General features: G+C 32.6%; 3 protein-coding genes and 1 pseudogene across 4 annotated transcripts; 2 read left to right on the top strand and 2 right to left on the bottom strand.

Moving 5' to 3' along the window:
* The first annotated feature begins 567 nt into the window (after positions 1-567).
* LOC139498685 (glycine, glutamate and proline-rich protein-like) lies at positions 568-13,485 on the top strand. Its single transcript, XM_071287208.1, has 6 exons — positions 568-619; positions 2,209-2,271; positions 10,420-10,509; positions 11,963-12,075; positions 12,742-12,907; positions 13,349-13,485. Exons 1-6 carry the CDS (start codon positions 568-570, stop codon positions 13,483-13,485), a joined length of 621 nt encoding a protein of 206 aa, XP_071143309.1.
* On the bottom strand, positions 3,086-7,297 carry LOC139499271 (uncharacterized; annotated as a pseudogene).
* LOC139498683 (uncharacterized) lies at positions 3,086-9,304 on the bottom strand. Of its 2 annotated transcripts, none has more exons than XM_071287204.1 (2): positions 9,128-9,304; positions 3,086-8,573 (listed from the first exon to the last, which is right to left on the bottom strand). In XM_071287204.1, exon 2 carries the CDS (start codon positions 8,564-8,566, stop codon positions 7,568-7,570), a length of 999 nt encoding a protein of 332 aa, XP_071143305.1. In that variant the 5' UTR covers positions 8,567-8,573; positions 9,128-9,304; the 3' UTR covers positions 3,086-7,567. The 2 variants fall into 2 exon arrangements, with proteins under 2 accessions (XP_071143305.1, XP_071143306.1); XM_071287205.1 differs by having other exon boundaries at positions 3,086-8,568.
* A 1,325-nt stretch (positions 13,486-14,810) lies between the features above and the next one.
* Positions 14,811-22,388, top strand: LOC139498684 (glycine, glutamate and proline-rich protein-like). Its single transcript, XM_071287206.1, has 6 exons — positions 14,811-14,926; positions 18,728-18,790; positions 19,737-19,826; positions 20,222-20,334; positions 21,232-21,397; positions 22,204-22,388. The coding sequence occupies exons 1-6, from the start codon at positions 14,875-14,877 to the stop codon at positions 22,338-22,340; spliced, it is 621 nt and encodes a 206-aa protein (XP_071143307.1). The 5' UTR covers positions 14,811-14,874; the 3' UTR covers positions 22,341-22,388.
* Positions 22,389-26,534: the final 4,146 nt, after the last annotated feature.

Below are 26,534 nucleotides of genomic sequence, written 5' to 3'. Positions count from 1 at the left end.
TTTAGTTAAAATTAAAAAAAACTATCAAATTCCTTTTTTTTTAAATAGATACATAATTTTAAAATGTTATTAAATCATTCATGCATATCATGATCTAAATATCTGAATGACAGAAAAAATGTTTATCTTATTTTTGTTTTATTCATATATAACACATTTTGTATGTGTAGTACATTTTCAAAATGTAGTAAAAGACCGGTTGTGATATTCTATATTTGGATTATTCCTTTCCTTTGCTCCTTTCAAAATTGACATCTCTTACTCCCAACCCGATATTTTTCTCATCACACTTGAATTTCTCAGTTCCAAGTCAGCATTTGTCAGTTCTATGTTGAAAGTGAGAAATGTAAACTTTGACCTAAACTAAGAACAAAGGTACGTCAACTTGGAACTAAGTAAACTTTGAATAATCCGGTCCAGACCCTTTCACCTGAAGCCTATGTGTTTTATTTACAAAATGACCTTTACATTGCAGCAACGGTGCCGTATTATCTAGTGGTATATAATACGATTAAACATATGATTCAGTCACATTTTGTTTGTACGTCGAACACAGTTGTTGAAGCAATGAAAGTCTTATTTTTGTTTTCTGTTGTGTTGTATGTAGCTGAAGCAGCAAGTAAGTAAACATTCAATGAAAGTAATAAGTATACATGTATTTTAGTTAATATCAAATTTGTAACAAATATTTTCATTTAAAAACAAAAGAAGAAAAAAATAATAGTCTTGCTACAATAGTCATCCTTGATAATTCTAAGGCATGAAACACAAATTGCCCAAAATCTTGAAGATTAATTCTGAAAAGCCTTGCTTTCTTTGCATGTTTCTTCATACTTATTGGTTAAATGTTTACAATATCATAACCTTTACTAATCGACATTCTTATCAGTCATATTTACAATTAAAAAAAGTGTAGCAAATATGTGCGTTTTTACAATTTAAGGTTAAACGTACGTTAAACAGAAAATAAATAATACGATTTGAATATATCCTCGTTTGGCACTTGAACGTTTTTAGGCATACCAATGCATACCAACAACAAAAGTTTTAAATCAAATGGATTAAAGACTTTTATCAACACTGGCGTCATTCTTTCTCAATTATAAGATAACAGCTTCATGTGTATTTGCATGAGTTTATTAACAAGGTTAAATCTTTGATTTTGTGTTTCAAATCTCAGTCCATACTATAAAATTTAGAAAACCACATTTAAACTCTTTGGTTTTTCGTTTGAACTCAGTTGTAGTGCATAAGTTAAGTTCTTAACAGATAATTTAAATTACGTTGTATCTATACTATTTAAGGAGACGACTTCATTTTGTGTGTCGCTTCTATTTTCTTCCACAATAATTAATCAGCATGCCATCCTTGCTTATCAATTTTCAGTTTGGATAATTGTGGGAAGAAAAGTAAAATAAAGACGTCCGGATATTATTTCCGTCATCGGAAGGATTTTTCAAGTCAAAGATAGGACTTCCGTTTAGGGTTAGGATTTTGTTTTTAAATAAATGTCGCAGAACTTTTCATATAAATTAGTACTTTGGGACAGGACAATTATTTTTCGCGTTTTTCTGTATACTATCCATTCCACGTTTACTATCCAAGATTGTCACGGATATATATTTTATCGAGCCTGACTCTTTATGTGAATCTATATGTAACAGATCAGTGATCGCAGTGGATGGTAAACATGGAATTGATTGTAAATAGCAAAAACACGTTATTTATAGTAAATGTATGATCATAGCATTCAGAAAATCTCGATAATTATTGAAATTAACAGAGAACAAAATATAGTGGACATTGGAAAAAGGGAGAGGGTGAAAAAAAGAGTGTCATTCCCCATGTATGTAACTGTCTTCTGATACCTTTCCTGAAAATCTTAGTCCTACAACAGTTTACATACTTTCAACCACACCCTCAATGTCCGCGATTTCGCGGGTGTTTTCTAGTATATCTATATCTATATTGTTGTTACTTTTCATCTTATGCCTGTCCATTGTTCATATTTGGTAAAATGATTAAAAAAATTGTTCTGGTTTTTGAAATATACCAGCATACCAGCATACTATGTTGTCAAGTTGTACCTTGCAGACTATTATTGTCATGGCCATGTGACCCATCTCTTGCAGACTATAATTGTCATGGTGATGTGACCCATCTCTTGCAGACTATAATTGTCATGGTGATGTGAACCATCTTTTGTAGACTATAACTGTCATGGTGATGTGACCCATCTTCATCCAACAGTAATGGCCCATTCACGTGGAGGTAAGAAAAAAGGCAGACATGAATAAAGGGAAATATGTTGTAGCAGTCAATTGAAAAATAATACACAAACAAATGTCAAACTGACGAATAAATGGTCATTAAACAAAAATAACATCACTAATACTATTCCTGGAAACAAATCGAATGATGATATACAATATAAAACAACAAAAAAGGTGTGGTATGATTGTCAAGAGACCATGAACGATCATATCTGAGACCACAAGAAGTAAAATTTTACAACTATAAGTCACCGTACGTCCAGTATGCCCGACTTTAAAATATGTATGATTTTATTTTATTTGCACATTAACTAGAATAATCTCTGTAAAAATACTATTGTACACTGGGATATAAAAGATTAAATTTCACATCTTAATTAGATATTTGTCTGAAATCAACCATTTTTTTCATTTTGCCGAATGTCGTCTGTTTACATGTAACCAAGTGGAGTTTCATTGTATTAGAGAAAACTCATGGTCTAATAAACATTGTATTGTTTAAAAATTAATGGTCTAATAAACATTGTTTTAGAGAAAAATCATTGTCTAATAACATGAATAAACTATCTGAATAAATGAAATATATTGGAATACCCTTAAATAAGCATTGTAATAGTAATTTCAAACAGAAACTAGAAGATTTCTACAAAAATAAAATTATATTTGAACTATCTAAGATAAAAGATGGAAACTGTGGTAAACTTTTATTTTTTAGTAAAATTTATACTAAATTTGAACAACAAGAATATTTTAACCTTAATATTCCTAAATACCTTAGAAAAAACTCACTAAATTATAAGAGATAACACATGTTAAAAATAATATATATTTATTGGCGAAGTAAGATCACGGCTTCTGTCGGTTACCAACCCATGAACAAAGGGTCTTTGGGTAACCGTAAATTAAAATTATAAATCAAATCTTCAAAATATAATAGATAATTAAAATTGAAATAAAACTAAAATGTAATGAAATTATGAATTAATAGTGTGCTGAATTGAACCCTGGCAACAGATGTCCAAAATCAACATGAAAAACTACGTTTGAAGTGTAAATGAAGAAATGGATTAATGTTCTAAATTAAATAATAATAAATCAAGTTTATCGGTACTGGTGCAGCCTATAAAGTCCGCCGTTCATGACCTCTGGCAACAGACGGTCATAAAATCATCTTTGGTCAGTGCATTATTATTGTCAGACATTATCACTTCACCATATGGAGGTCGTAGTTCGGTTAATTGTGTTTACATAAACACAAACGAATCCAGAAGCCGTGACAGGTTTTCTTTAAAGTTGAAGTATATGTACAGACGACACACATAAATCTGTAAAATAAGAACAAAAACAGCAGTATCGAAAATAAAAGGGAGAGGCTGGGTGGGTATCAAGTAATCATGTGTATAATAAATTAAATCAATAGTCTGACCTTAGATCAATATAAATCCTTGAAGATAGCGTTTGCAATATTTGTGATGAGAATGCAAGAGCAGTTAATTTATATGTAGTGTAATAAATTTAGACATGCGCGTCTGCTTTGACCTGCTAATGAACTATTGCTGGTCTTCCTCTGATAACGCGATTTAATGGTCGAGCCCTTTAAATCGAATTATAAGAGATAACACATGTTAAAAATAATATATATTTATTGGCGAAGTAAGATCACGGCTTCTGTCGGTTACCAACCCATGAACAAAGGGTCTTTGGGTAACCGTAAATTAAAATTATAAATCAAATCTTCAAAATATAATAGATAATTAAAATTGAAATAAAACTAAAATGTAATGAAATTATGAATTAATAGTGTGCTGAATTGAACCCTGGCAACAGATGTCCAAAATCAACATGAAAAACTACGTTTGAAGTGTAAATGAAGAAATGCATTAATGTTCTAAATTAAATAATAATAAATCAAGTTTATCGGTACTGGTGCAGCCTATAAAGTCCGCCACTAAACAAATTCGAAATTTTCTGTCATAACAGAATGTTTCGAAAATTGTTACCGCCAACCAGTACTATGAAGGTGATTTATTTGAAAATAAAAAACCTGTATGTTAAAGAATCTGACCGCCGTGACTACAAGCTAACAGATTCCCGAAGCCATGGACCTACTTCGCCGTTTTGTGGACAAATTGTATGTGAAAATTTTATAATGTCAAATAAACCTTGCTGTAACCTATACAAAAACAAATTATTTCCGATATCTGATAAATGAACACCGTCTAAAAATAAATCTGGGTTGTCTTCAGATATTTCTGGATATCTAATATAAGCACCGCCATGTTTGATGATATATGTAGCTACTAAACTATTTAATCTAACTCTAGTTCTGTTCAAAGATCTATGTACAATCTCATTCCTGTATTTCAATCTGGGTAAAATTTGAGACCAAACAAATTTTGACTTTGGTAGTAAGACCCGAAGGCAATCAATTACTTTTAAAATATCGTGTCCTAATACACATGACACTTTTTGTCCGATATCATTTCCACCACAGTGAAATACTAATACTTGCGGGGGTTCTTCAAGTGTAAGCAAATGTTTGACTTTGGGTATTATCTCACAAATCCTCATTCCACTTTTTCCTTGCCACCATATTGTAGATTTTATTCGTTCCAAACCTAAATTTACACCATCGACAGACTTTCTAGCATGTACAAATGCATGTTTGATGATTGAAGAACCCACCAACCAAACACTCTTTTGTTGACCTGAAAGTCTTAAAGTGACGATCAGGCGAGTATTCAAATTTCAAATCAATTATGTACAATATATACAAACAAATAAATGATGACACATATTAAATTTGACTTGCTAACTTTAGCGTTGGTATTCTGATATATCTTTTATAAGCTTTTGATTCCCAACGACCAAAATCCTGAATTTCATCATCAGAAAACCCCATTTTCGAAGACTGAGATGCAGCTCCGATCCTAAAACTATGACTTTGAAAATTATCCGATGTAATATTCGCCACATTCAGAGCTTTCTTTAGAACAGCGTTAAACTGATAACGTGTAACATAGTTTCCACCGAAGTGTATGAATGCAACACCAATGGTTTTGGGCCTGGCAATAAAATATTTCTTTAATAGATGAACAGGACATACATGAGAATTAATTGAAGGTATAATTATTAAACTACCTTTGCCTAACTGATCAGTTTTTGAAAATTTAAGGTTGATAGAAACGTTATTGTCTGAAAAACTAAAATCATCTAACGACAAAGTGTGAGAATGTGCCAGTGATTTATTGACTACTAATTCCCCTATCCTGAAAAAACCAAAATACGCCAAACTAAACAACCCCGAAAACAATAAGGTCTCATATTGTGAGAGACATACAGATGGTTATAGTGAAATCAATTTATCTAAAATCTGTGGTGTAATTGGCAATCTTGAATCCACTCGTTTGTCAAGCCTTTCCATTCCAATTAACATTTTCTTAATTATAAAATTGTGAGTGTTGTCAGTAATATTTAACATTTTACATTTAAAGGCTATACCAAAAATATAAGACTTGGCAGTAGACGGAGCATAACCTCGCACAGATAAATATGCTATAAAGTTACAGATAACATTAAGTGAGGGTGGCCAAACAATGGCATGTCCGTGTGAAGATCTAAATTGATCAAATGACCTGACAGCAGTTTCATAAGTGTCACTTGTGTTTGGTGAGATTGACGCCGTTAACAACTTGTTGGATTCAAATTTGAGATCACTTGAAGAAAAGACTGTGGGACCTTTTCTGGTTCTTGTAGCGCCTCTGGTGACATGCGACGAAACCGTGGCCACTGTTGACGAGAAATTGCATCCGCAATACAGTTTTTGTTTGATGTAATATGCATTGCTTTGAACTGAATATTATAAACCATAGCTTTTAAGACTAAAGGACGAAGAATATGCATTACCCTTCTTGATCTAGACGTTTTAGAATTCAAGTTATGAACAAGTGCTTTATTGTCAACGTGTAAGATAATTTTCTTATTCGCAAAGATCGCATACCACAAATGAAAGGCTAAAACAATAGGCAATGACTCTAAAAATGTAATGTCCTTTAATATATCGCAACCTAACCAATATGACGGCCAAGGAAAGAAAGCCCAATTAGGATGTAAATACGAAGCACATCCACCAAACGCACTCCCAGCACTATCAGTAAATAACTCCATATCAACATTTGATATCCAATCGGAATCGGGAAAATAAAATTTGCCATTAAAACAATCTAAAAATAACGACCACAACCTTATGTCTTCCTTAATTGACGCAGTGAGCCTTATATGGTGCCGAGGATTTGATATTCCTGACATTGCATCATAAAAACGTCTGTTGAATGCCCTACCCGTAGGGATCACTCTCGAACAAAAATTCAAAATGCCTGTAAAAGACTGGAGAACACGTAATGTTGTTCTTTTTTTGCCTAACAAATTTGAAATTATTGTTTTCAATTTCAACAATTCCTCTTTGGGAATTTTTACAGACATTTCAATTGTATTAATTTCAAGCCCCAAAAAAGTAAGAACATGAGTTGGACCGACGGTCTTGTCATGTGCCAAAGGAACTCCTAAACGATCACATAAACAATCAAATTCACTCATCAGGTTAAGGCAAGTTGAATCAGTCCCCGGGCCTGCAAACAAAAAATCATCTAAGTAGTGTATAACACTTTCGGATCCAGTTTTGTCCTTAAAGATACATTCTAGAAATGTTGAGAATTTCTCAAAACGTTGCGCAAGACAGACTACAACCTTGAGGCAAACAGCGGTCCACGAAGTAAAAGTCCAAAAATTTGAAACCCAATAACTCGAAATCATCCGGGTTTACTGGTAAAAGCCTAAATGCCGAGCTGATATCTTTTTTTCCAATTAGGGCGAACTTTCCTTGGCTACCCACCATATCTAGTGCATGGTCAAACGGCGTATAAGTCACAGAACACAAGCCCTTATCAATATAATCATTTACGCTTAAACCGTGTGGGTATGATAAATGCTGTATAAGCCTCCAAGAACCATCCTTTTTGGGACATAAGCCAATCGGAGACAATCTTAGATTAAAAAGTGGTATATTGTTAAATGGACCAGCTATTCTTCCCAAATTAATTTCTTTCAAAACTTTTTTTGCAACTTCAACTTCATTGCCAAAAACAGAAACTAGATTTCTACAATCAGTAGTCATCCTAGGTCCAGTATAATTTAGACGAAAACCTTCCAAAAATCCCAAATATAATTCTGAAGCAACTGTTTTATTACTATAATTTTCCAGAAACTTGCAAAGAACATCAAATTTAATTGGCGTATTAGCGATTGAATGAACCGTGGAAAGGTGGTCGCTGGAATCTGACAGCTGCCCTTGGATTAGCACTCGAGCCTCGTTGCGAACTGTTATTTGGTTGTCCAGCAGCGAATCTAGGACCACGCCTAAAATTAAAATTTGTCTGAGCACCATATCGTGTACAGTTTACCGATGGGTGAATACCTGAACAACGTAAACAACTATGTGAATAATGACAGTTAGGCCTAGTACAGGATCCATTGTTATAATCATAACATTTATACGCATTAGTTACAGGGTTTGGATTAAGTTGTGTGCTATCATCATACATGAAGAGTAACCAAAGCTCTAAATCAACTGTTCCCCAGTTACAAGACGGCATTCTTATTTTTTTTAAACGGAATTGCTCGTCATATCTCTTCCAGCCTAAACCGGGAACCCTACTAGCTCCCAGTCGTATGTTACTCATGTATTTCAGAAGCCCTCTTGCCTCTCTCAAATGACTTGACAGGTAAATATCAATGAAAATCAGAAATGCATCAGTCCACTGACTAATACTATTAATCTTGACTGTTGATGCTTTTGGTTTAGATTGTAGAACACCATCTTTTATTATTAAAGTATTAGAATTATCATCAATAGGTACTGGGTTCGACAATAAACAACCCAGATCAATATATTCACCATTTAAGATTTTTTGTCTGATATTGCAAGAAACATTATTACCCAAATCATTGCTGATGCTAGCAATTTCATGTACAGAATTAACATTAGATTCAAAATTTTGAAATGTACCTTGTTCATTGATGGTTTGTGAATACGACTCTTCATTATTCGGTAAATCCACTGAACTGTTAAATGTGGTAGATGGTCCTGATGCATTAGATGTTGTAATTTGCGTCCGTGGCGGCACTACATCATGTTCTGTTTGAGACAGTGCAGCTGTCCTGTCATTATCAGTAACACGGGCTGTTCTCCTTCTTTTAACTCCTTTTCCCCTCGCGACAGTTTTTCCCCTAGGCATCACTAACCTTCCAATAAATAAACACAGTGTAAAATAAAAAATAGTTACCAATCCTAAAATATATGTTTAACTAAATATAAAAGTAAACATGAAATAAACAACGCGATATCTGTGACGGAAAAGAACTGATGATAAATCAATTAATCAAATGTCAATTTAAAGCATTTACCAAATATTTCTTAACGGAAGCATAGTTAAGTATAATTCTCTTAAATAATTTGCAACATCAAATAGCAATTAGGTGTACCATGTATAATTGTATTGTCTAGCCATATTAGATGACTCCCGGCGTGCATCGAATATTAAATATAAATTACATACCTCATAGGAAGTTGCCAAAATAATCTGCATAACAAAATGCAATTAGCGTGGATAGCATCAACATTAGATGCCTCAATAAAAGACAAAGCAATAATGTGAATGAAACTAAAATTAAATTAAATTAAAAATCATAATTCGTTATATAGACATAATATAAACATAAACAAATAAAATCGATTGAATGTATTAAAATTAATATCAAGTAATCATGTGTATAATAAATTAAATCAATAGTCTGACCTTAGATCAATATAAATCCTTGAAGATAGCGTTTGCAATATTTGTGATGAGAATGCAAGAGCAGTTAATTTATATGTAGTGTAATAAATTTAGACATGCGCGTCTGCTTTGACCTGCTAATGAACTATTGCTGGTCTTCCTCTGATAACGCGATTTAATGGTCGAGCCCTTTAAATCGAATTAAGAATAAGTGCATACTCATTAGCAATAGGAACTGGTAGGTATGCAAGACCAAAAATACCCTCTAATGAGAGATTTTGTAAATTTTGCACAGGAAAAATTGAAAATGAGATACATTTCTTGACTGAATGTCCACAATATAACAAAATTAGATTTAAATATAAAATTAATGATATTAATTCAAATAACTTGGATGAAAATTTTACCAAAATGTTAAATCTTATGTCTGAAAAAGAATTAAAATCTATTTGTATGTATATTGGAGAAGCTCTTGATTTGAGAGACCACCATACCGTTTCATCAGATATATAATCTTTTACAGTAGTTCGTGCATATACACATATATCTTATATAGGTGATTGTGTGTTTTAAGTAAAGTTATGAAAATTTAGAATAATACTGATGTATAAGTTTATGGTATCAATATCAGTTTACATTGTAATGGTATCCATAGAATTGGTTTATGCCTTGTTGTTACATGCATCTTTATTTCATTTATATGTTGTTTTAATATTATAACTGTCTGTATTTGGATCACGCCTCTATTGTGCTCTTTCCAATAAAATATTGAATTGAATTGAATTGTATTAATCAATACCTTCTATTCTCACCAATCATTTGCTTTGTATATTCAAATGTGCAATCAGACACATATCGATATTTAATTTAATTTCCTTTTTTCAACCCTTTTTTAATACCAATTACAACATGACCTTTTCCATCTTTATCATTGGGTTATCGTCTATAGACACTAAACGGTAATCCATGTTGTAATATGTTCCAATGGATAATACACAGTCACGAAAAATGCACTGTCTTGATCTATTAACTAATACCCAAATCATGTATGCGTATGTGACGTTATGTCAGGCTAATATTGGAAGTCCAGACTGGGTGCGTCATAACATATCTGGAAAACATTGATAATACATTATTGTTTTGACAAATGCAATTTGTTTCAGTTTTAAGTACTTTGAGTATAAACAAACATATAAAAAAAGGATTCGCAATATGATTAAATAAATACGGATCACATCTTTGATACGCATGATGATTTCACTGGTTGAAATTGCTAGATGTTTTTCTTAGATGCATGGTTCTGTGTTTTAAAGGCATTGCAGCCTCTCGTCAGCATATTCGCCAGGATACAGCTGAAATCAATAAACATCAATCTTGTTATTTACAAACAGGAGCTAGTATCTGTAGGTATACCTAAATTGATGGTTTTATATCATCATTTCCTGGTATTGTAAATGCTTTATATTATTTTTTTTATTTTTTTATTTTTTTATTAACATTCTGACATAGTATTATAAATTGTTACAAATAAAAGCATTTTAAACATTGTTAAATGTTTTAGAAAATTTAGACATAAGTAAGTCAATTGGAACCGATAGGGTTCAACCCATAATTCTTAAGTTACCAAGTTCAGGTTTTACAGTCCCTGTTGTCCCCTTAATGAATATAAGTATGAAACAAGCATAATTACTTACAAATATTAACCCCCCAATTTCAATGTTTACCTATACAGTCAAAGCTGCCTTTTATTGAACTAATTTGTATACATAATTGATTCAACGTCCCAGAAGAATCGATCACAGGCCTGCATTTCACAAAAACAAAATGATCCGATGCTTACTGAATTGTTCATGACTTACGAGTAAATTTTGTTGCACATTTTTGTGAAACGAACCCCATGTCATTGTTTTATAGCCGCCGCATATTGTGAAGTTTTCAACAATGGAGTAGTAATAACCGTCCAACAAAAGTTTGAGTGCATTGTACGTTTACAAATGGAATCTTTGTATCAGAAATATGTAAATGGAAATAAAAAAATCGTTAAATAAATGTGATTCGGGTATAAAACACAAAAACCTCTGTCACCATTTTGAAGACTTTAAACACCCAATTTCGTCCGTTTTATGCCGGATAAGGACATGTTCAAATCGGAAAAATAGTGCCAAAAGTCATTTACCTATGTGTTCTTACTTTTGAATACAAAATAGTTGGTTATTTTTACGGCACTTGCAGGCAAACGGGATTTATAGTTTAGTAACTTTTCACAGGGGACTGCCTTTCGTAATGTTTTAATGGAATTATAATGCAAAGGGTTTATGAATACTAGTATATACTTTAATATGCTATTTAACTTTATTCCTCGCTTAACCTCGTTTAAAAAGTTGATATGTGAAGTTATGCTTATATTCCTGATTCAAGGGTAGCTGTTATCATAATTAGCATGTGCATGCCCACGTGAACTTATAGGGTTATTGTTTACCCCTGTTCTCTTGCCAGTTCGTCCCACACTAAAATATGATGGACAGGCTTTCGGCGCAAGGCACACTTTTTTTTATAAAAAGAAGGTGTTAATTCATAACTAAAAATGCAAATTTGTCGGAATTTCAAGTTTTTTCAAAACTTACACAAATGTCATGAATGATGGGCCTTATACTTTTACTGCATATGCAGGTTACAAAGTTTTTAGTGTTGCAGCTTGTACCTTATTTTCAATGTCATTTTGTTTCTGCCGATATTATCTGTCTTGTAACTATTTCATATTTTACATTCGGTAAAGTACAAGTCTTAGAAAATATTTCACTGATTTGATAACTATTATACATGTTATACAAATAGTGTTTACAAATATATTGACAGGTATACATCCAGCCGTTATTGCTGCTGTCGCTAGCCGTGAATCTCGTGCTGGAAAACTTTTGTATAGTACACACGGATGGGGTGACAACCACAACGCTTATGGTATCATGCAGGTAGAAAGAATATGTCATACTGTGATAAGTTTCCTTCTATATCATCAAAATAAGATATACATAAACACATTTCTATGCATTTTAACATACTTTCTTAGTCAATAAATATATTTAAAATTTGGTATGGGTGTGGAGCGAATGTATTATATTAGAGGCATATCAGAGAGTGTGTGCTTTAATAAAAACAATTCATATTATTTTATCCTAAAAGGACCATATTATAATAACAGAGCAGCATGTTTGATGTAAAGTTTAGGAGTAATCATTATAATGAAAGTAAGCATGAATGCTATATAGTTGATTGCAATTTTAAAATATAGTAGCATTTACATTTGTGATAATTACCAAGTTATTTAAGTGAGAAATCCTTTAATGTCAAGAACATATTATCATAAAACAAAATATGAACAGTTATTGATCATTGTAGATGTTTGCATTGGTGGTCTCTTATAAACAAATAAAAAAAATACTTCCTAGACCTTTTAAAAAAATCCTACAAAGATCTTACTTATCTTGATATATTGATGTCTGAAAGCTAGTTAATTACTAAGTGCCTTGAACTTTGAAATATTCGCCGAGGTTTAATTCTTAATAATACAGATAGTGTATAGCATATTTCATTTTGATAATTTCATACACATTTAAATAAAGTTGACGTTTTTTCAGTGCGACATCAATGCTGACCCACTGCATTTTATCAACAAAACATGTACATCTTACCCATGGAATAGTTGTGATCACATAAATGCTATGACAAAGTATGTGCTAGTACGTAACATAAAAGATGTGTTACATAAACATCAAACGTGGTCGAGTGAGAAGACATTACAAGGTATGTCTTCATTGTTTTGATGTTTTGAATGATGTTTATTGTTGCTAAGAAAAATGGGAGAGAAAAGGTTTCGTTATCAAAAATATGATAAAATTGGTATACACTTATCTCGATGACTTATTACCTGAATAATCAATTATTTATCTCGTTTCTGTATTATTGAAAAAATACTTGATAATAAATGCACTCAAACATTACGAATTAGCAGAAGTTGACTACCCTGCATCCTTCATTCAGTGTGATATATATCTTCTGAGGTAAAGTCATTCCCAAACATAGATATAAAAATAAGAATAAAATAAGTTTTTCCTTATCAATGTGAAAAAAAAATATATTAACATTTTCGATTTTTTAATTCTAGGAATCTTATTTGTAGAGAAAATATAATTTATCATTTGCTAATGAAAACTTTGAATGATTCAGATTATATTTTTTATTAAGGAGGAGTGGCTGCATACAACTTTGGATTAGGCAATGTACAAACTTGGACCAGTTTGGACGTAGGAACAACACATAATGACCACAGCAATGACGTCATTGCACGTGCACAATGGCTTATTAGTCATCATCAGTGGTAGTATCTACAGAGAAGTCCTACATGTCATACAACACAAAATCATTTGTTTCGTTTAATGTTTGAATAAATTCTCAGATTAATGAACTTGTTTGTAGTATACATGTTGTCATGTAAATGAGTGTCATTTTGAAGCTTTTATGGGTCGTTAAATGGTAGCCAAGACATACAATGCTGCATGTACTAATGTCCTCTCTTTCATTTTTGTTAAATCATACAAATACCCAGAGTTTTTTCTGGTTCTGATGGAGTTCTGATGGCCGGAATTCTGGCTCTTGGGCTTACATATATATGTTCTCTAAAAGTTGTACTTGATCCAAATTGAGGAATTCAGGCAGATCTAGGGTGGGTTATACGTACCTTAGTGTACAATTATGACTTAAACCTCAAGTCGTCTCTACACCAATTCAAACCTCACACGTGGCGATGTTGTTTGTTGTGCGAAATTAAGACCATTCAAGTATCAAATTGTGATAACGATAAGGCTATTTACATATGTACTGAACTACAGATATACTAATACAGAAAATTCAATGGTTCACGTTTACAGAACTACGTGAGTTCCTCGTCACGATATCAGACGTGTTCTTACATTACAGCTAACAAGTGCAACAAGAATTATAGGTATTAAAATGTAAATAAACAAAATTAATTCATTATTTTCCATCCATGTCTGAGACGAAATACAAGCTTGACAAAATATTACTTTCTCGCTGTATCAAGGAAATGAAGACAACAGAACTTGTTCCAGTTGCAATATAAATCTTTAAAAACCAAAACAAGGTAAAAGATTGTGTGTACAAGTTATTATAAGTATTCCGGAACAAAACACAAAATTTCAATAAATATATGTTAAAAACGAACAATTTTTTTTTTCTTCTGAAAACTGTGTTAATACAACTGATCCACTTCACATTTCACATGTCATATAAAAGTAAGTAAACAACTAATTTCTCCTTAATAGTTTTTTCTTTTCTTCGTTCTTTTTTTGTTCTCTTTTTTTTGTTTGTTTTTTTGGGGTTTTTTTCTTGATGGGGAGGTGTATTTGTTTGTTTTGGATATTTTACTGATCAACTTGTACTAATTGTCATATATCCCACTATTCTTGATAAAAGTTTTCAATACATGTTTTCTTGTCACAAATACCCAAGGCAGCCAGAAGCAATGGATTATGTAAAAAAATTAGTATACATTATTTTCATTGATACACAATATATATTATAAGTACTACTTAAACATGTTAAACCTTTCCGATCAACCTTTGATTTGACATTTCTATAAACGGAATCCAAGTAGCCTTGATAATGCATGCAAGGTGACAAATTATCTTATCATTCGAGATTATAGGGCCACCTAAGTCACAACTGGTTTGTAGGTCGAATACTGTAAAGCAATGAAAACTTTATTCCTTTTATCTGCAATAATATTTGCAATTGATGCAGCGAGTAAGTAAATATTTTTTGAAATATTCATAAAGAAATATATTTCATAATATATTTATGAAAGTTTACATATGCATTTATTTATAAAATATTAGAAAAATAACACACCCTCTAAATAAGATCATTATCAAACACATTTTCGGCATATCATACTATCTAACTACAAATACCAGCATTCCTCCTTTGTAATTATGTAGTAGATGTATGAATTCAGGACTTCTGTGAATGCAGAAAACCATTTTATATTTTAAAGATTGAAGATCTTTTATGAACAATAATCAAAATGTACAAGAATTTTTCAAATAAAGAAAGTATTGATAATTCGATATCACATATTATGGTGATCGTGTTTTTTTTTATAGTACGACAGTGTTAAAAGTCTTTGGATTTCAAATTTATTTTTACATTTGATTTCAAAACGAAATTAATTCAATTCAGATAACCTCAAGCTTATTTTGCCTTCTACCTGTGATAGTTCGTGATATTTAAAAGATAGAAAAAAGTAAAATCACAAAAATACTGAACTTAGAGGAAAATCAATTCGGAAAGTCCATAATCACATGGCAAAATCAAATAACAAAACGGATCAAAAACGAATGGACAAGAACTGTCATATTCCTCACCTGGTACAGGCATTTTCAAATGTAGAAAATGGAAAAAATCACACAAAAGAAACACAGGAAAAATCAAGATTTATGTTTAAAGCGCAATCGCATTGGTCCCTGTCCTACGTTTTTATGTCTGTTAATATTGAATGGATCTGACAAGTGTATGATTGGTATTGATGGGTTTATGATATAGGGTGAAACGTTATAAAATCAAAGATGTCTTATTTTGAATTATTCCATGTATTTAAGCATTCATTACAAAAATTCTCTGAAACTGATATTATCAAGATGCTTGATTTCTTGATTGACAACATATTTGTTACGTTCGGAAGACGTGTTTTTCAACAGACTGTCGGCATTCCTATGGGAACAAACTGTGCCCCTCTACTTGCCGACTTGTTTCTTCATTATTATGAGGCTGACTTCATGCAGGAACTTCTTATGAAGAAAGATAAGAAATTAGCAATATCCTTTAACTCTACTTTCCGCTATATAGATGATGTTCTTTCACTAAACAATTCAAAATTTGGTGACTATGTGGAACGCATCTATCCCATCGAACTAGAGATAAAGGATACTGCAGATACAGTTAAGTCGGCTTCATATCTTGACTTACATCTAGAAATTGACAATGAGGGTCGGTTGAAAACAAATTTTACGCTGAAAGAGATGATTTCAGCTTTCCAATTGTGAACTTTCCATTTCTAAGAAGCAACATTCCAGCAGCACCTACATACGGGGTATATATCTCCCAATTGATACGATATTCCCGTGCTTGCATTTCCTATCATGATTTTCTTGATAGAGGGTTGCTGCTCACAAGGAAGCTATTAAACCAAGAGTTCCAAAAGGTGAAGTTGAAATCATCCCTTCGTAAATTTTACGGACGCCATCACGAGTTGGTTGACCGTTATGGAATAACCGTTTCACAAATGATATCGGATATGTTCCTTACGTCGTAACTACAATTCCCTTCCCTTTCATGAATGTGACCTACCGAATTAGACTATTTACCGGATTAAAATTTTGAAATCACATAAGCAACATGACGGGTGCCACATGTGGAGCAGGATCTGCTTACCCTTCCGGAGCACCTGAGATCACCCCTAGTTTTTGGTGGGGTTCGTGTTGTTTATTCTTTAGTTTTCTATGTTGTGTCATGTTTACTATTGTTTTTCTGTTTGTCTTTTTCATTTTTAGCCATGGCGTTGTAAGTTTGTTTTAGATTTATGAGTTTGACTGTCCCTTTTGTATTTTTCGTCCCTCTTTTACACAGTAGCGAGCTCGTTTTGAACTTGCCTAAATATTTAGGTTTGGTGGTTTTTGTGGTTTTTGGTGGTTGGAGTGGTCCGGTTTACTGTAAAATACTATTTTGTGATTGCTGTTATCTTTTTTGTTAAATATGTTAATCTATTACGGTCAGAAATAAATAAATTATAATGTATGATTGTTTTAACATTGTTGCAAGTTTAAAGTTAAAATATAGGAAACGAGGGGAAACCATTTTTGAAATTTGAATAAAGACAGTCAAAGCGCTGTACCATTGGCCGTTTCAGAATCTAAAGGCCTATGGAGTAGTTCATTAGTACCCTTAAATGAAAAAAAAGTGTGACTTCATTTGTTGAATTTTCATTGTTTATGATGTGTTTAACCAATCACCACGTTTTGGTGAACACTTTGGAAAATATTACCCATAATGCATTATATTCTGAAATGACGAACTGCAAAACACGAAAATTACAACAGAGGTACAAAACAGATAATAGTTTTGTTCACTTTTCCCCGAACGTGACCTACCGAATTAGACTCTGAACCGGGTTTGTACTAACATGACCAACACGACGAGTGTCACATATGAAGTAGAATCTGCTTATCCTTCAGGTGCACCTGCGATCACCCTAGTATTTGATTGGGTTCGTATTGGTCAGTCTTTAGTTTTCTACGTGGTCATAGTGGTGGTATGTGTACAGCTGTACTCCTGGGCACCTTCTTTTCGGAGACATGACGTTGTCAGTTTTATTTTCGATTTATGAATTAGGATGTCCATTTGGTAACTTTTTTCCTCTCTTTAACATAAAACTAAATATTCACCAACAAGAACCAAATAAAAAAGTGAGGAAAGTCTACTTTTCCGTAAAGTTAGACAAATCGTACTTCACTAGTTACGTTATCATAAACATATATAAGCAATAGGATTTCTGTAGATATGAGTTTGAATGTTCTTTTGTTATCTTTCGCCTGTCTATAACAAAAGACTAAATATCAAGCAACAAGAACCCCATCCAATAGTGGAAGTATAAGTATGTTTTCTGCTTTGGATCGATCTGATGAGTTAAGCCTATTTCAACTGATGGTTATAGTTTGTTCTTATTTTGTACTAATACACCAATGTCCCAGGTTAGGGGAGGACTGGTGCCTTCAAACGAGTTAAACTCTGCCATATTCAGCATGTGCCTGTCTTAATTCACAACCCTACAGTTCAGTGGTTGTCTTTTGTTGCTGTTTAACATATTTGTTTTTCGTTCACTCTTTTGCATATAAATTAGACCGTTAGTTTTCTCGTTTTGATTGTTCTACGTTTATCATGTTGGGGTCTTTTATAGCTGACTATATGTATGCGGTATGCACTTTGTACATTGTTGAAGGCCGTATAGCTGTTTATATCGGTGTCATTTGATCTCTTGCGAAAAGTCTTCATATTGTCAATCATACCACATCTTTTTATTTTTATAATGTTAAACATAAATGAAAATACAATTTGAATGTTCCCTCATTTAAAACTGGAAAGATAGTAATACAAATTATAAAAAGGGGGCATAGTCTTCAAAACAAAATGTTGCATGCTCAAATATAGAGTATTATCTTGTGATATGCTTAAGGCACTATTCCTTCTCAAAAATGGATGTTGTAACATAGGTGCTTCATTATATATAAAATGATGAGTAGAGTCTCACAATTCAAATATTGGGTTTTTTTGGTGTTTTTTCTTCAACTCTCTATCTCAATCAAACACGCAAAAAATCTGAATAATCATCAAAGCTAAGGTGTAGTGGACCCGTAACGCTTTTGTGTAACATATAATATATTTTAGATATCATGCGATATGTTGATTAATCACAATATAAATGTTGTTGATATTTGATTTTTAAAGAAGAAAATATATCAGAATATTACATATGCAAATTTTATGTTGCAGACTATAATTGTCATGGTGATGTGACACAGCTTCATCCAACAGGAATGGGCAGTGCATATGGAGGTAAGGAATACATTAATCAAACCCAACAGTCAGCGTTGCGTAGCAGAGACAACGTTACCATTATATCGGAGTTTCGACATTATTAAAAGAAGACGTATTGTAGAACATTGTAGAAGTCTTTTGGACAAAGACAAGACGATACAAAAAAAGGAAATCTAATAAAACACCATTACTTTCAGGAAATTCATGTTTAAGTAATATGTCAAATAGATGTGTAAATGGTTAAAAAAAACAATTATTTGGGTCAAAAGTTGGCAATTGGTCAGCATTTAAAATTAAGTATGGTTGAGTTTTCAAAAGATGGTGGTATCTTAATGCAAAGCGATTTATCATTTCAAGATGACATTCGGTCGCTAATTTCAGGTCAAAAATTGTATCTCGTTCTATATAAAGAAGCAAATATTATGAAGCCTTAATCAATGTGTTCCGATATTCTAGATACTGGGATAATATTTCATTTGTTTGCAAACATTGTCTTCTAATTATTTGAACATAATCTCTTTAAAATTATCAGTGTTTCTGTAAACAAAGATTTAAAACGTCATCAAAGTTTCATATATTTAAATTAAGCCACTTGTCTAAACGCTACCGAAAATTCAAACTACATTCAAATATATATTACCAGATAAACTCCCAACAGTATTATTAGATTTTCAACAATATTTTAAAAGTGTAAAGTAAGCGTTCAAACTGTCTGACGGTTTTGCGATATCCAAGAGTTTTGTCTGGTATATGTTGGTTTTTCATTGAATTTTCTCATTCATCTTTCAAAGTTACAATTCAAAGTTTTGATGGTAAAACCTCAATGTCTTGCTGGTAGAAGGAACTTAATAAAATTAGAAGGCTCTTATTAAGTTTTTTTTCATTTTTAGGAAACTATGCATGTTATGAATTTTATGGTTGAGGTTGTAAAATGTTTAAATATGATATGCTCTGTGTTTAAAAGGCATGGCAGGTTCTCATCAAGCTATTGATCAGGATATTGCTGAGATCAATAAACGAAAATCTTGTTATGTACAAGCAGGAGCTAATAACTGTAAGTATTTATATTGATATTGTTTTCAGTCTACCCTCCTGATTGTTTCAGTTTTGTCCCTATGTATTAACATTGCATTTGCTTGCAAGAAAATTTTGATCCTACGGAATAAACAAAATAAAAGAGTATGCAGCTTTGATTTGACAAAATCCGAGAAATTTGAAGATCACCTTTTTATATCGTTTTTTTTTTAACTCCAACTGGCATGTTGTAATAGCTGTAATTTCATTCTACTATTATATACGAAACAACTATATTTTGTTCCGATAAATTACTCTTTAAAGTCATTTTTTTAAAGTCTTATTTTATTATTCAGGAATTTGAAAAGGCATGTGATATTCATGTTTACTTTGAAAATTTGATAACTTTCATAAAGTCGAATGATTGTTTTATAGGTATACATCCTGCAGTTATTGCTGGCCTTGCTAGCCGAGAATCTCGTGCTGGAAAGCTTTTATATAGTACAAACGGTTGGGGTGATCATCATAACGCCTACGGTATCATGCAGGTAAAAAGAATATGCAATTAAAAACTGTTCTCACTTCCTTTATGCTTATCATTATTCTCCGAAATTAAAACATGAATAAATCGCCATATTCTGCTGCTGAGTATCGTGAGACTTAAGGAATCAAAGAATCAGATTTGCAATGTTCAGGCCTGAGTTTAATTAGAATTTCATTAAATGTATATAATTGATAGTAGGTAAAAACTTATTGTCAAATGTTTACTTGTAGTTTTTGTACAAATGATATATATTAGATGCTTTTTGAGAGAGGGAGAACTGCAATTGTACACAAAGTTAATATGTGTCATTCTTAAAAAGGTTTATATTGTAATACAGGTATGAATATGTATTAAACAAACAGAGTTTCAGGCTTAAGGTGGTTCAATTTTAATGAAAGCTGATATGTTAGCTGTGCATTGAATGATACATAGAAAATAGATTGCATGAAAATACATTAGAATGTACGTTTCATGGGAAAAGGTAATGAATATAGCAACAAAGAAAGAAATATTTTTATGAAAATTTGAGGAATTTTTACCTATAATAGTAGATGCTCTTTGGTCTTCGTGTTAAAAGAATTAAATCTGAGCGTTATGAATACAAATGAAAAAAAAAAGAGAGAAAACAAAATGTATGAAATACTTACTTAACTTTTTTTATCATATTGTTGCGAATATAATATGTTATGACAAGGAGTTTCAGTGGAAATATGACCCTATCACAACAGTCTAAACAAATAAGGCTGATACGTTCCTTGCTACTTACTGATTGGGTACATTTGTTCTTGTTTTTTTTTTTTTTTTTGTTGTTGTAGTGTACCTGACCCTTACAGTAATCAATTTTAACATATTTCATTTCTAAAATTTTATGCATTATTAAATTGCCTACTCTTCATTCCAGTGTGACATCAATGCTAACCCACTACATAGTATACACAAAACATGTACATCTTACCACTGGGACAGCTGTGACCACATAAACGCTATGACACAGCATGTCCTAGTACCAAATATACAAGGTGTGAAACGTAAACATCATTCCTGGTCGGATGCACAAGCGCTACAAGGTTTGTCGTCATATGAAATAGTTAGTTCCATATCTGGTACCCATAGTTTTATGTTATCATTATCAAATAATTTAATTTTGGATGTAACACGTCTTCTGATTGGCTGAAAGTTTTTTGTCTATCAACTCATAGCCTTAATTTTGTCATGTGACCGTGACTTCATCAACGATTTTTTCACGATTTACTCCTTGAAAATGGAATTCAGAATTAAATTATAAGGTTTGACTGTAATATTTGTTCTGTCTCTACGAAATAACATAAAAAATGTGGTGCAAACTATTAAATAACAAGCTACGCGGGTTATTCAGTGTGCACCGCATTTTTATGTTATTTCCTCATCCTTAAATGGTGTAATGTCATGGATGTCATCCTTCTTAACAAAAGAGTGTTTTAGAAGACATTTTCCGGATTCAAGTCATTCCATGATGAAGACCTGGAAAGAATATTCAAATAGTATTTGCTAAATTATATGTGCACACATGTACATATTTGATATATTTTTTTCAGCTCCTTCCCATTCTACAAAAACAAAACCGTCATCAAACAATAGGTTAATAGGATTTACAATTAATTTAAGAAAAAAAAAGAATGACTGCTGACTCACTTTTAAAATCATAAAAATAGAATTTCAGGTATCAACCACAAGCATATGACTCTTTTGAAATTAAATAACAGACATACACTCTTGGTCAATATATAGAATATATATGTATAGATTTATTTTAGGAGGAAACTTTTTTTTCAATGGCAACTAAAGATTTTTTTATTATAAAGTAACACTTTTACATGAATATTTTTCATTTAAGGAGGAGTGGCTGCATACAACTTTGGTTTAGGCAATGTACAGAGTTGGGGCGGATTGGACGTAGGATCAACACATAATGACTACAGTAACGACGTAATTGCTCGTGCACAATGGTTAATAAGTCATTATCATTGGTAGTATTGAGAGGGGTCATCGTTTCAACACAAAAATAAATTTGTGAACTTGTATTTTAACACTTTCTCCTATATCATTGGTGTCTAATGAAGCTTTCAGTGCTTACCTTTGACCTCCAATATAGGCCTTTTGATATTAAAAATTACCATACAATGTCATCATATTGAAGTCAAAATACTTGAGTTTGTGGATTTGAGGCTGATTTTTTGTTTGCGTTTGGTTGCGATTGATTGACTTTTTGCGGAATCACGGCCCTTGTACTAAGTATAGATGAATTAGACTTTTCATCGGATTTGCACTTAAATATGCAACACGTCGGGTGCCACTAGTAGAGTGTGAAATGCTTTCCCTTGCAGAGCACATGAGATCCTCCCGGGTTATTGGTATGGTTCGGATTGCTCAGTCTTTAGTGTGCTATGTTTTATATTGCTGTTTGTCTTTTTGTCGTTTTTCGTTTTTGTCATAGCATTGTCAGTTTGTTTTTTACTTACGAGTTTTAATGTCACTTTGGAAACTTAGCCTCTCCCCTATTCAGTAAAACAAAACGTTGAATGACGTTATTAAAAATATTGATTGTTTATAATAAAACTCGGCATGAAAATCACAATCCTACCCTCAAGTATACGAGTAGAATACCTGCATTGGGACATACAAAAATCGATCAAATCATACAATAACAATCAGGTATGCAACCATATGTTCATCAACAGGCGTTGAACATAAACAAACACAGACAAGTGTTTATGGTACTATTAATAAATATAATTATTCTATTTTAAAATGTAAAATCTGGTGAAATCTGATTTAAAAAAATCTCTGATTCTTATTCAAAGGTTTTATATTGCAGATGTTTGACAATTATATAGATATCATTAAACGGTTTTAATCAACTTGCATTTCTTATTATTAAAATCCTTTTCCACTATCTTGAGAACGTGTTGCAATTGTTCCGTTCAATTGGACAGTCAATCTTATTGACGCGGTATTAAATAAATACAACAACGGATTTTTTTAAGAATGAAATTCCAGAAATTATTATCTAGTTTACACTCAATACCGTACACGTCAGCCACTATTGAATAAAATAATAAACAATCATATCATAACCAAATCTCATCTTAACATTTGAATTTTCCTAATATAAAATTTCTACTAGTTTAATCGTACTATGATAGCCTTCAGTGTTTTAAAAGTAGCCGTTTGACAAGTGCTTAACAAATATTAAATTTGTATTAGTAAAGCATATTAAAATAGTTGACTTACATTTTAGAGTATAAAAATGTTTAGATGTGTCAGATAAATAACGTGCTTTTAATGGTTCTTCCCAGGGGCGGATGCAGGAATTTTCGAAAGGGGGGGGTGCTAACCCAGGGCACCCAGGGCAAAGGGGGGGGGGTGCAAAACATATGTCCCGATACAAATGCATTGATCGGCAAAAATAAAGGGGGGTGCGCACCCCCGGAACCCCCCCCCCCCCCCTGGATCCGCCACTGCTTCCAAATGCCTTTAAAGGTTATAACTTTTCGACACTCTCAACTCCATTCCCTGCACAATCTTATTAAACAGTAATACACATTAATTAAATATCCTATCAAAAATCTAATTACAAACATATTTGCTGAAACCTTACTGTTATCATCTCATTGACAACATCAAATTACGTTTCTACAAAAGGGATAAGACAGATTGTAGGTATTCTTTTTGGCTCCAATTGCATGTCTTCGACATCAGACATGTTCTTATATGTTACAACAGAGAGGCGAAAGATACCAAAGAGATAATTAAACTCACAAGTCAAAAACCGACTGTCTTTTATAGCTGAATATGCGGTATGGATTTTACGCATTGTTGAAGGCCGTGTGGTGACCTATAGTTGTTAATTTCTGTGTCATTTGGTCTCTTGTGAAGAGTTGTCTTGCAATCATACCACATTTTCTTAGTTTTAAATTGACAATGTAATGACAAGAAAAGAAAAACTATAAATGGCCAAACCCGTGACATTATTATAATACTCGTTTCCCATGCTCTTGACTGCGGCCTTGGGTTTTACAAAATCTTATTTTTATATTTATTAGGAAAATTATACTACAGTGATCAAATTGCTTATGAGTTAATCTGATATCTATTTCTACCATTTCCTGAGTTACGAAAACTCTTTTAATTCACAATTTCATGTTACAACTTCACGCAAGGACCCAAGTCAAATTGTGCAACACAGTGATCGCTTTCAAACATTTAAAACATTAGGCGAATGACATTTTCGGAAAAGACGCTTAGTTTTTTACTTTCAAGCACCCACCTAACACACAGCTGACTTTTTTACACGTGATAGATGAATATCTGAACTTTATTTTTTGCCCGGTCGTAAAAAAATCGTACGGTGCAATTTTTGTAAAAATTTAATTTAAGTGGAGAAATATTTTCAAAATAAAAATTTACCACCTGCGTTTCAACGTAAATTGATATATTTTAAATTCTTCTTCTTTCAATACAATATATATTTATTTAAAGCGTATTACAGATTGTAGTATAACCAAACAATTAAAAAAAATAATATTGTGTTTTTACGAGAAAAGGTGTTGATATGTGTATGAAATCCGGCCATCAGTATTCAGTTGAGACCTTTGACAAACAGTTATATACCATTGCGCAGCAGATCAAATGTTCTAGGCCTTCTAAATTCCAGAGTCATATGATTTGTTTGGAAGAGTTTTACACCGTAGCATGCTTTATAGCTTTCATTGGGTTGATAGGGGTCTGGCATATCTACTAGTTGATTTGGGAGTATCCGCAGCATTAACAAATGATTTCTGAAAAAAATTAACGGAGCACTTCTTACATATGAGGCAATGATGACGCTATGGGATTCCTCTAATTTTGATTAGTGTTTGACCACAGATCATCTTATCAACATACCAGATATTATTTCGGACGCCCTTTTGATGTGCTATGATACATCTGTCCTCATGGAATCAGGATAGAGCCACCCTTAACTCTTTAGTTGGCATGCATCTAGCGCCTCTATTGAAATAATTTGAGAAATGAAGCTGTGCTGTATCTCCTACGGTCAGATTTTGGGACATGTTTCTGAATTCTGTAAGTAGCATGCTACAAAACATTCGAGCAGAGTAAAATTATATTTAGCCACTTCATTTGTCTTCAGTCCGCACTATGCTCCCATATTTCTTTTGTGACAAACAGGAATAATAACTCTAGATGGACTCCTGTATACCTTCTTGATATGCTCAATCTCCCCGCAGAAATTTAAGCACGCTTTAATGATGGTTTCTTTGCTATACGTTAGAAAGCTTGTTTGTTCAATGGAGTGTGTCGGTCATAAGCAGCTGGTGGACGCAAGGTATATCATGTAAATGAAGGCAGCAGTATCCCAGACTGGAAAAAATCCTGGCGAACAATAGGAATAACCAAAGCTCTGCTTCATCGAACTATTCTTTTCGAAATTTGATTGTGCCAGTTATCACATGCCTGTCGGACAAACATTATATCTTGCAGGGACTTTCCAAAATCTGGAAATCATATAGAAATAAAGTAACTTACAATCAAATAACTGACTGTGCAAGCTTGTTCAGCGCACAAGAAGAATCCGACAGAAGATTCGTTTTACATAATTCCCATGCATATGAACAATTCAAAAAGTGTAATGTTAGAGTGAGAACGATTGTCAAATGTTCTGACACTGGTGTTTTAGTTCTCTCTGTTCATTACTTACCTCTAATGCTTAACACAGAACTATGACTATTCATGGCTTCTGTCACTAGTGGTAAGGTTGGTAGGCAATACATCCCCGTGCATGAGTTGTGTAGTTCCCTTACAAACATGACACGTTAAATACTACCTGCACCTCATGCTCTTACTGGTTGTGACATCACATCAAGTCTCTTTGACATTGGGAAAAAAGTCTGTTTTTAAGCTGTTGAAGTCTTCATCTGCAGAACTGGCATGTCTATCACAACTAAATTACTCAGATATTTACACCTATATCTGTGTTGCGAGAAAACTTGTATCTAAGTTGTATGACCCAAAATGCAAATATAAGTCGAGTCACCACGATTTGAACAAGTGTCCCAACGAACGAATCGTCATTCAAACAACACGTGCTAAGAGCCAGCATACAAACAAACATATAGATGACACCACAAACAAAGCTGCCAACCCTATGAACACGGTTGGAACAAA

Source organism: Mytilus edulis, chromosome 12, assembly GCF_963676685.1.
Source record: "Mytilus edulis chromosome 12, xbMytEdul2.2, whole genome shotgun sequence".
Classification (NCBI taxonomy): domain Eukaryota; kingdom Metazoa; phylum Mollusca; class Bivalvia; order Mytilida; family Mytilidae; genus Mytilus; species Mytilus edulis.
This window is presented reverse-complemented; position numbering and strand designations above follow the sequence as displayed.

Coding starts and splice junctions, on each gene's coding strand:
- LOC139498685 (XM_071287208.1), top strand. CDS start 568: ATGAAAGTCTTATTTTTGTTTTCTGTTGTGTTGTATGTAGCTGAAGCA. Junction 620..2,208: donor GTATGTAGCTGAAGCAGCAA/GTAAGTAAACAT, acceptor CATCTTTTGTAG/ACTATAACTGTCATGGTGAT. Junction 12,076..12,741: donor ACGCTTATGGTATCATGCAG/GTAGAAAGAATA, acceptor ACGTTTTTTCAG/TGCGACATCAATGCTGACCC.
- LOC139498683 (XM_071287204.1), bottom strand. CDS start 8,566: ATGCCTAGGGGAAAAACTGTCGCGAGGGGAAAAGGAGTTAAAAGAAGG.
- LOC139498684 (XM_071287206.1), top strand. CDS start 14,875: ATGAAAACTTTATTCCTTTTATCTGCAATAATATTTGCAATTGATGCA. Junction 18,791..19,736: donor AATGGGCAGTGCATATGGAG/GTAAGGAATACA, acceptor TGTGTTTAAAAG/GCATGGCAGGTTCTCATCAA. Junction 19,827..20,221: donor ACAAGCAGGAGCTAATAACT/GTAAGTATTTAT, acceptor ATTGTTTTATAG/GTATACATCCTGCAGTTATT.